This window comes from Triticum urartu, chromosome 2 (genome assembly GCF_003073215.2).
Source record: "Triticum urartu cultivar G1812 chromosome 2, Tu2.1, whole genome shotgun sequence".
In the NCBI taxonomy this organism is placed as follows: Eukaryota; Viridiplantae; Streptophyta; class Magnoliopsida; order Poales; family Poaceae; genus Triticum; species Triticum urartu.
The window spans coordinates 398,970,900-398,981,555 of NC_053023.1; the positions used below are offsets into that span (position 1 = coordinate 398,970,900).

Here is a 10,656-nt window from a genome sequence, read left to right on the forward strand (position 1 = left end):
ACAAGATGCACATGCTCACAACACGGGTTAGTAGCATTTGCATTATCAATTAACATCATACGAGGAAAAGTGGCTTTTTCCTTGGTTAGCTTTACTTGAAGTTGATCATGAGACTCTTTGAGGCTAGCATGAGCACCCTTCAAGACCTTGTGAGCCTTGTCAAGTAGATCAAACTCCTCTTTGAGTCTAGCAAGATCAACCTCAAGTTCGGCCTTCTCGGAGTTTAGCACATGACAAACAATGAGAACATGATCGTAATCTTTCTTTAACTTAGCATGATCAACGTTGTGTGACTCCTCAAGAGCCAAACGAAGACCACACCCTTCCTCAAGAGCATTGGAAAGATCCGAAATCTCATCAGCATAGTCACGAATATGCCCTTCCATCTTAGTGATGGTATCTTCGTGAGCCTCGGTCATGTCATTGGCTTCACCAAGTTGTTCCAAGAGAGCAACAAAGTGCTTCTTGGATTTACCCTTAAGTTTGCCCATAAAGGCCTCAAACTCATTTGCCTCCACATTAGCTCCCTCATGTTCATCAATGCTATCCATCGAAGAAGGATGATTAATGATGGTAGTTTTGATGTTGGGGGTTACCTTGTTGGTGGCTTTAGCCATGAGGCACTTGGCGGTGATGCTCTCATTGGGTGAGTCGAAGAGAGACACCCGTGGAGTCGTCGCAATGGCAACTGAGGCCATGGCAGCCAACTCACCATCTTCATCATCGTCATCATCCTCATTGTACTCTTCTTGTACCACCAATGCCTTGGGAGGAGCCTTCTTGGTGAAGTTGCTCTTGTTGGGGAACGACTTGGCCTTGTCCTTTCGGATGAGCTTGCCACCATTGTCTTCCCTCTTCTCATACGGGCACTCCGCAACAAAATGACTCACATTGCCACAATTGTAGCAAGTCCTTACACGTTGCTTGCTCTTCGTGCCACTTGAGTTGTTTTTGTTAAAGTTTGGCCTCAAGTTTTTCTTGCTCCAAAATTGCCTTGAAGAGAGTGCCATGTGTTCATGATATGCATACTTTGTATCTTTGGGGTTGGTCTCCTCTTCTTCCTCTTCTTCTTCTTCAACGGAGAGCTTGGCCTTCAATGCAAGGTTGGGCTTCTTTGCCCTTTGAGAACGAAGCACCGCATTGTCGGCGGTCTTGTCCAAAATGTTCATGGCCATAAACTCATCCAACACTTAGCTAGAGGTCAAAGTGTGGAAGTCCGGTCTTTGACGAATGACGGAGGACATGGCCTTGTGGTAGGGCATCATTGCCTTGAGGAATTTGCGCTTGATCCAATTGTCATCCGTGTCCTTGCTCCAGTGATCTCGGAGTGAGACCGCGAGTTTGGTTACTCTCCGATAAAGCTCATGAGGTTCTTCATCTTCTTTCATTGCAAACTCATCGGCCTCATCTTGCACCACTTCATAATTGGAGCGTTCAATGCTTGCGCTTCCCCGATAGAGAGAGACAACACAAAGCCATGCGTCTTTGGCCAAGGCGAAGGGCCTAAGATGAGGTAGGTCTTCGGGTGGGATTGCATCTTGACTGATGAAGAGAGCATTCTCATTGAATTGATTATCCGCGGCTTCTCGAGGAGTGAAGTTGCTTGGATCATGCGGATAGAAACCTTCTTCAATGATTCTCCAAAGATTAGTGTTCACATGATTTAAATGACGTTTAAAGTGGTAAACCCAAGAATCAAATTCCTCATTTTTCACAATCTTAGGGGGAGGACCGGCATGATTCAAATGAGTGGAAGGAACCGGTCCACCATAAACAAGTGGTGGTTCCACATGAGCAAAGATGTCGGTGCCATTCTTACCACTAGAAGAAGGAGCCTTTTCACTACTAGCTTCCCCCTTATCGGAGGTAGCATCCTCACCTTGTCGGTGGGATTACCCACTTTCAACGGTGCGGTGGATAGTTTAAGCCCTTCAAGAAATTTAGTAAACATGCTTTCAACCTCGGTCGCCATGGAGGTTTTCAATGTATCCAAGGCCACATTGAACTCCTCACGAGAGACCGAGGTTCCCCCATCGCCCGTAGACGAGATCGGATTCACACCGGAGTGTTCCTCCACACCGTCTACGGTATCAACCATACTCTTCGGATGGTAAAGTCCTTAATAAAGAGATGAGGCTCTGATACCAAATGAAAGGATCGATATGGTTGACTAGAGGGGGGGGGTGAGTAGGCAACTAACAATTTTTAGCTTTTCTTTAACAATTTAAACTTTGCATCAAAGTAGGTTGTCTAGATATGCAACTAGGTGAGCAACCTATATGATACAACAAGGATAGGAACACAAGCAAGCAAGAGATATAACACAAATAAGCTTGCACAAGTAAAGGCACGAGATAACCAAGAGTAGAGACGGTGGAGACGAGGATGTGTTACCGAAGTTCCTTCCCTTTGAGGGGAAGTACGTCTCCGTTGGAGCGGTGTGGAGGCACAATGCTCCCCAAGAAGCCACTAGGGCCACCGTATTCTCCTCATGTCCTCACACAATGCGAGATGCCATGATTCCACTATTGGTGCTCTTGGAGGAGGCGACCGAACCTTTACAAACAAGGTCGGGGCAATCTCCACAACTCAATTGGAGGCTCCCAACGACACCACGAAGCTTCACCACAATGGACTATGGCCGCGGTGACCTCAACCATCTAGGATGCTCAAACACCCAAGAGTAACAAGATCCGCAAGGGATTAGTGGGGGGAATCAAATTTCTCTTGGTGGAACTGTGGATCGAGGCCTTCTCAACCACTCCCGAGCAAATTAACAAGTTTGATTGGCTAGGGAGTGAGATCGGGCAAAAATGGAGCTTAGAGCAACAATGGAGCTTATGGTTGGAAGAGATAAGTCAACGGGGAAGAAGGGGACCCCTTTTATAGTGAGGGACAAAGATCCAACCGTTATCCACCTACCAGCTCGCGGCCAGCGGTACTACCGTGGGGCCATGCGGTACTTCCGCTTGCTGCCAAGCGGTACTACCGCAAGGTCACGCGGTACAACCGTGCAGGCCTGCGGTACTACCGATGCACCAGCAACAGCTAGGGAGGACCTGTAGCACAAGTGCTGAGGGCGGTACTTCCGCGGGCGCGGTACTACCGTTCCCCCTTGCGGTACTACAGCAAGACAGGAACCCCCTAGCCTGGGAAGAGTGTGGATAAGGAAACATCCGTGCCTACTTTCCTAGAAAACGGAAGAAGCAAAAACCCGACACAGTACTACCGCAGAGGGGCGGTACTACCGCCTGACAGCTGAGCATGGTACTACCGCGGAAGGAAAGCGGTACTACCGTGGTGGGCGCGGATGTAAAAAATTACATCCGCCCCTACTACCGTGGGAGAGCGGTACTAGCCTGGTGGGCCACGGTAGTGCAGCTCCAGGGGAGCGGTACTACCGTGGGCACCTGCGGTACTACCGCGCCGCAGCATGGTACTACCGCTGGTGCCTATGATACTACCGCTCACCTGGGAGCAGTACTACCGCGAGCCACCACAGCAGCCAGAAACAAGGACGGAGGAAGCTCCAATGCGCAAGGGAAAGGAGGGGACAAGGAAGAAACGTGTACGTGATGATTCCACCCAAACCTTTCCGACGCGGACCCCCTCTTATTAGTACGGCTTTCCTACGACTCAAATCCACCAAAAAGAAACGTAGAAAAGACACCGTCTTCAACAGTCTTCGAGGGGCACCCAACCGTCTTGTGCCTAGCGATGAAACGTCTGGGATACTCAAGGCACATGATTAGTCCGCAAATGCATTGTCATTAATCACCAAAACACCTTAGGGATAAATATGCCCTTACACCTGCTGTTGGCGTCGACGGCCTAGGCGCGGACGGCTGGGCACTGTGAGGCGGTCCGCCCCTCCCCGCTACCAGCACCATCGGCCGAGGGCCGGGCTGTCCACCTCTGCGTCCCACCGCGGCCTGCACCGGCCCGGCGACGACCGAAGGAGCCGCGGTGCCACGCCCAGCCAGCGGTGGCGCAACTCCGCCACTACTAGCAGCGGTCACGGTCGGAGGAGGCTTCTTCCCTGGCGCCCCCCCCCGTCCCGCGTCCAGCTATCAGAAGGAGGAGAGGGATCCGTTTTGCCCGACCAGAACCACAGGGACGAAACCCAGACCTCCCACGCTGATGAACCCTAGCAAGCGATGGTGAAGCACACGTAGATCGATCCACCCGCACGCTGCATGTGTCGGTGCCTGTAATCTCCGTGGGTACCGGAATAGTCTGGGCCTCATACCCATCTATCTCCGGCCCAACAGGATACGGCAAAAAACTTTTCGTACTCAGCCCATCGTGGCCCAAGATTGATTTCAAACGCGCCTCGCGAGCCGCCCTGATCCTGATCCCCGGGATCCCCGGCGTGACCCACTGACGCTGAGACGGCCGCTTTCTGACGCCCCTTCCTCCTTGCCTTAACCGTAATTCAAGACTCGGGATGAATCAAATCGAAAAGCGTTAGATTCGGAAGACATACCTTAGGCAGGGGGCCCTTCCATGGCCTGATCGCCGTCGCCGCCGTCCTCCGATGAACGACGCGACGAACCATCTCCTTCTTCTCTCCCGCGTGTAGTCCAACCCTAGCCGGATCGTCGGGAGGCAGGATCTTGTCGACCGTGGTGGCCACCTCGTCCTCGTCGTAGCCGGAGTTGAAGAACTCGTAAATAAGATCCGATGGCGTCGTCGACGGCGGGGATGCCGCCGGCGCATCCCCGTCACCGTCCGCATCTTCTTCGTCGCAGTCGAGAAGCACCCAAAACCGGTCTCCGATCCGCCGACCATCACTAGGGGATGGGGGCGGCTGCCCCCCGGTCGCCACTCCGGTCGCCTCTGGAGTCGCCACTCTGCCCCACGGTCGCCACTCTCTGAATCTGAATCTGTCCCATCGTTGCCTTGTTGAAGGCATTGCTCTTGAAGAACTTTTTCGTTGTCTTTGTGGTGTCAAGAGATGATTGATGCGGATATGGTCGTCGATGTAGTTTGTCGGTCGCTGTTTTGATTATAGGTTTTTTTTTACTCGCTTAGGCATAGCTTTGGTCTTGTATAACTTTGCTTTTTGCTCGCGTATTTTTTAGTGTGAGTGTATTGGTGTTGTCTGTGTGTATCCTAACTATATAAAGATCAGATGTGTACTCTTTGTGTCTGTATCTTCTTGATGCTTCATTTTAAGTCAATAAAATCTATCCTTTAACGAAAAAATGCTCTACTCTCTCTTTGGTTTCGTCCTCTTGGCTTGAATGCGGTAGTTTTTAATGGGCTGGGCACTGCTGCTGCTGCCAATCCCCCTCTTCCGTTTACCAGCTCGCACCCAGAGAAGAGAGAGGAAGAAACGGAGCGGGGACGCAAAGCCTTTCTGCTGTCTCCGAGGTGGGTGTGTGGAAGTGTGGAGTAGAGTGGAGAGTGGACTTTGGAGTCTGGCTCGACTCACGCCTACTCCGCCGCGTTTTCTCCTCTCACATCGCATCACATCACATAATTGCTTCTGCTTCGAACCACTCGAGCGTTTCTCCCCTCCCCTCCCCTCCCCAGATGGTTTCTCTCTGACTTCTCGCAATTGCTAGGCTGAATCCATGGCGAAATGCTGCCTTCTGCCCCTGCCCATGCTCTTCCTGGCCCTGTCCGCGCTTCTCTTGCCGGCCGGGGCGGCGGCGGCGGCCTGCCACCCGGACGACCTCCGCGCGCTGCGGGCCTTCGCCGGGAACCTCACCGCCGGAGGGGACCTTCTCCTCCGCGCCGCGTGGTCCGGTCGCGGCGGCTCCTGCTGCGCCTGGGAAGGCGTGCGCTGCGACGGCGCCGGCGGCCGCGTCACGGCGCTTCGGCTCCCCGGGCGGGGGCTCGCGGGGCCCATCCCGGGGGACGCCCTTGCCGGCCTCCCGCGGCTCGCGGAGCTCGACCTCAGCCGCAACGCGCTCTCCGGCGGCGTATCCGCCGTCGCGGGCCTCGCCGGCCTCCGAGCCGCCGACCTCTCCGCGAATCTGCTCGTCGACTCGATCCCCGACCTCTCCGCGCTCCCGGGTCTGGTTGCCTTCAATGCCAGCAATAACTCTCTCTCCGGCGCGCTCGGGCCCGACCTATGCGCCGGCGCGCCGGCCCTGCGGGTGCTCGACCTCTCCGCCAACCGCCTCACAGGCGCGCTCCCCTCGTCAGCCAACCCGCCGGCCTGCGCCGCCACGCTCCAGGAGCTCTTCCTCGGCGCCAACTCCTTTGCCGGCGCCCTCCCTGCCGCGCTCTTCGGCCTCGCCGGACTGCACAAGCTCTCCCTCGCCTCCAATGGGCTCGCCGGCCAGGTGAGCTCGCGCCTCCGCGAGCTAAAAAACCTCACCCTGCTGGATTTATCCGTGAACCGCTTATCTGGCCGGCTCCCGGACGTGTTCCGCGACCTAACGTCGCTGGAGCATTTCACTGCCCACTCCAATGACTTCTCAGGGTTGCTACCGCCGTCGCTGTCGTCGCTGTCGTCCCTACGCGACCTCAACCTCCGGAACAACTCCCTGTCCGGTCCGATTGCTCATGTCAACTTCTCTGGTATGCCAGTGCTTGTTTCTGTTGACCTCGCAACAAACCACCTGAATGGAACACTACCAGTTAGCTTGGCAGATTGCGATAAGCTCAAGTCGCTCAGCCTTGCCAGGAACAAATTGATGGGGCAATTGCCTGAGGATTACGGCCGTCTCAGGTCGCTCTCCATGCTGTCCTTGTCCAACAACAGCTTGCACAACATCTCAGGGGCGCTTACCGTGCTGCGCCGGTGTGAAAACCTCACCACACTGATTCTCACCAAGAATTTTGGTGGTGAGGAGCTGCCTGAAAATGGCAATGGGGGGTTCAACAGCCTGGAGGTGTTGGCTCTTGGCGATTGTGCTCTAAGGGGGAGGGTTCCGGAATGGCTGGCTCAGTGCGAGAAATTGGAGGTGCTTGATTTGTCCTGGAACCAATTGGTCGGCACCATCCCGTCGTGGATTGGTGAGCTTGACCACTTGAGCTACTTGGATCTCTCAAACAATTCATTGGTTGGCGAGGTACCCAAGAGTTTGACACAGCTGAAGGGCCTTATGACTGCCAGGAATTCTCAGGGTATGGCATTCACTAGCATGCCATTGTATGTGAAGCATAACAGGAGCACAAGCGGACGGCAATATAACCAGCTCTCGAATTTCCCACCGTCGTTGTTCTTGAATGACAATGGTCTGAATGGGACCATCTGGCCTGAGTTTGGAAATTTGAAGGAGCTGCATGTGATGGATCTGAGCAACAACTTCATGTCTGGGAGCATTCCTGATGCACTCTCCAAGATGGAGAATTTGGAGGTTCTTGATCTGTCATCCAATAATCTCACTGGATCGATTCCGTCGTCCCTGACAGATCTCACTTTCTTGTCTAAGTTCAGTGTGGCTCACAATCATTTGGTTGGGCCGATCCCCAATGGGGGGCAGTTCTTCACTTTCACAAACTCCAGTTTTGAGGGCAACCCTGGTTTATGCAGGTCAGTTTCCTGTAGCCTAAATCAGTCTGGGGAAACAAATGTTAACAATGAAATACAGCCTGCAACAAGCATCAGGAACAGGAAAAACAAAATACTTGGAGTGGCAGTCTGCATGGGGTTGGCACTTGCAGTAGTTTTGTGTGTTATTTTGGTTAACATTTCCAAAACGGAGGCCAGTGCTATCGATGAAGAAGACAACGCTGGGGGCGCTTGTCATGATTCATATTATTCCTACTCAAAGCCAGTGCTGTTCTTTCAGAATTCTGCCAAGGAGCTAACTGTTAGTGACCTCATTAGGTCGACTAACAACTTTGATCAAGCCAACATTATAGGGTGTGGTGGATTTGGTCTCGTGTACAAGGCCTACCTCCCAGACGGAACAAAAGCGGCAGTGAAGCGACTTTCTGGTGATTGTGGGCAGATGGAGAGGGAGTTCCGTGCCGAGGTGGAAGCGCTGTCCCAGGCTCAGCACAAGAATCTTGTAACGCTGAGAGGCTACTGCCGCCATGGAAGTGATAGGTTGCTCATCTACACATACATGGAGAACAGTAGCCTGGACTACTGGCTGCACGAGAGAGCGGATGGCGATTACATGCTGAAATGGGAGTCAAGGCTCAAAATTGCTCAGGGTTCAGCCAGGGGATTAGCTTACTTGCACAAGGACTGCGAGCCGAACATCATCCACCGAGACGTGAAGTCAAGCAACATTCTTCTGAACGAGAACTTTGAGGCGCACCTGGCTGATTTCGGGCTAGCAAGGCTAATACAGCCCTATGACACTCATGTGACTACTGACCTAGTTGGCACCTTGGGTTACATACCACCTGAGTACAGCCAGTCACTGATCGCCACCCCGAAAGGGGACGTCTACAGCTTCGGTGTCGTCTTGCTGGAGCTTCTCACTGGTAGACGGCCCGTGGAAGTGTCGAAAGTCAAGGGATCCAGGGACTTGGTCTCCTGGGCACTCCAGATGAAATCTGAGAACAAGGAAGAGCAGATTTTCGACAGGCTGATTTGGAGCAAAGAGCATGAGAAGCAGCTGCTGTCTGTTCTCGAAACGGCATGCAGGTGCATCAGCACTGACCCTCGGCAGCGTCCATCCATAGAGCAAGTCGTTGTTTGGCTCGACAGCGTGTCACCGTAATACATCATGTTATTTTCCCAGTTCTCTTTTGGTCAATGTCTAGTTCTTTACATGGGTGGGTGATAAACAGTAGCAGCAGAGAAACTATCTGAGAACTATCAGTCTAGAAGATGGAGCTTATCTGGTGTAAATAACCGTGGTTTTCTTTCTTATAGACGTCGAACTGGCAGAGAATGACTACAAGTGCTGCCATTTCTTGCTGATGCTCTGCGTTTCAATGAAATTTCACCAAAATTTTCGGTCCCTATGAAAATGTTTCTGCAGCCTGAATTTACGATTTCTCTCTAGAAATTGATTTAAGGACAGCCATGTTGTTTTCAGAAATAAAAATGATGCTATCTCCGCCTTCGATTGTTACCAATCTCTTTTAGCTTGCATAATTGTTGGTACAAGCTGTTTAGAGCAACTCTAGATGAGTCGCCATATGGCCTGATCGCCATAATAGCCTTTGATTTTTACCAATCTCTGTCAGCTTGCATAATTGTTGGTACAAGCTGTTTAGAGTAACAATAGTTTTTTTTCGAAAAGGTGGGCTACCCGGCCTCTGCATTAGAAGGATGCATACGGCCACCTTTAAAAAAACAAATAGGTTTAACAAGGTCTTATAGTCTCGATAACAGTAAAGAAAAGCTCACAAAGAGCCAATAAAAAATAGCCAAAAAAGCCACAGCCGGTTGGCAGAAGAAAGATAGGAAAACTAATTGCCTATCCTATTACATGATCGCCATCCAAACCGGTTGAAGATATTCCGTACTACCATCTCCCACCGGATAGATTCAGTAACCAAACGCTCCTTGGCCTCTGTCGGAGTGAGTAGTGATCACATACGGATGAACGCTGCGGCACGGAAGATAACCTGCAAAAAATGAATATTTGTTGTTCTGTTAATGACCAAATCATTTCTGCAGTTCCATACTGCCCATAATAAAGCACATACTCCTACGCGAATGTGGCTCGCTGTTACAGACTCTATCCCGTGAAGTCACGTTCCAAATAACGCGCTGACAGAACTCGAAGGAGTAATGTCAAAAGCTATGTGCACCGTCCGCCATAGAACCTTGGCCAACGGGCAATCCAGAAAGAGGTGTTTGATAGTTTCATCCCGATCACAAAAGCTACACCTAGTAGGTCCTGTCCAGTTGCGCTTTGCCAGATTGTCCTTAGTTAAGATGACTTGTTTATGTACAAACCATATAAACACTTTAATTTTCAGCGGAACCTTGACTTTCCAAACATATTTGGAACTAGGAATGGAGTTAGAATTGATAACATCGAGATACATAGATGATACATAGATTTAAGTGTAAACTCCCCAGTCCTAGTAAGCTTCCAGCGCAACTGATAACTCTAGTAGAGTCGCCATATTATCATGATCCACCTAATAACCGTCAATATGACAATTTTAGGTCAAAAAATGACAGTCTAGCAGAGGTGTCATATGGGTGTTGATCGGCATAGTTTATGGAGCTATGAAACTCACTCGATAAATGGTCGCGTAGCCTCAATAAGGAGCTCGCTCCAAAGCCTAACCGCCAAAGTGGGAGGGAAGTTTCAGCTTCTTGCTTGCGCCACAATCAAGTTTTGAAATTGTGCAGCCTCCGACGCACCACTGATGATCAACCACCCGACCATTAATGCCACACCCGCTCCATCGGATTTCCATGGTTGCCCACCGGATGGACGCCACATGACATCATCTCATGTCTTGCGTGTGAGCAGGTCGGGAGGTGATGTCTGAGCAATCGAGAGGTGTGAGCGTGGCCGCTTTTCTCATGATGAAGCGCGTCCTTTGATGGCCGCTCGTCGCCTCCTAATCGCCTTCTTAATGGCGGCCCCGACAGCCTATAAAAGGCCCCTGCTACCTCCCCCTCTCCCATTGCCCTCTTCGGTGCTCCTAATCTCTTTTCCCCACCACCATTCCACCTCTTCCTGTGCAAAACATGTTCCAAAAACCATCGCCGGATGCCTGGACCCCTTCCGGGAGCAACTGAAAAGTGGGCTTTGCTGAGCTAGCGAGGGA

General features: G+C 51.7%; 1 protein-coding gene across 1 annotated transcript; it reads left to right on the forward strand.

Moving 5' to 3' along the window:
* The first annotated feature begins 5,310 nt into the window (after positions 1-5,310).
* Positions 5,311-8,881, forward strand: LOC125537518 (phytosulfokine receptor 2). The gene has a single exon (XM_048700839.1). It carries the CDS (start codon positions 5,580-5,582, stop codon positions 8,634-8,636), a length of 3,057 nt encoding a protein of 1,018 aa, XP_048556796.1. The 5' UTR covers positions 5,311-5,579; the 3' UTR covers positions 8,637-8,881.
* Positions 8,882-10,656: the final 1,775 nt, after the last annotated feature.

Coding starts and splice junctions, on each gene's coding strand:
- LOC125537518 (XM_048700839.1), top strand. CDS start 5,580: ATGGCGAAATGCTGCCTTCTGCCCCTGCCCATGCTCTTCCTGGCCCTG.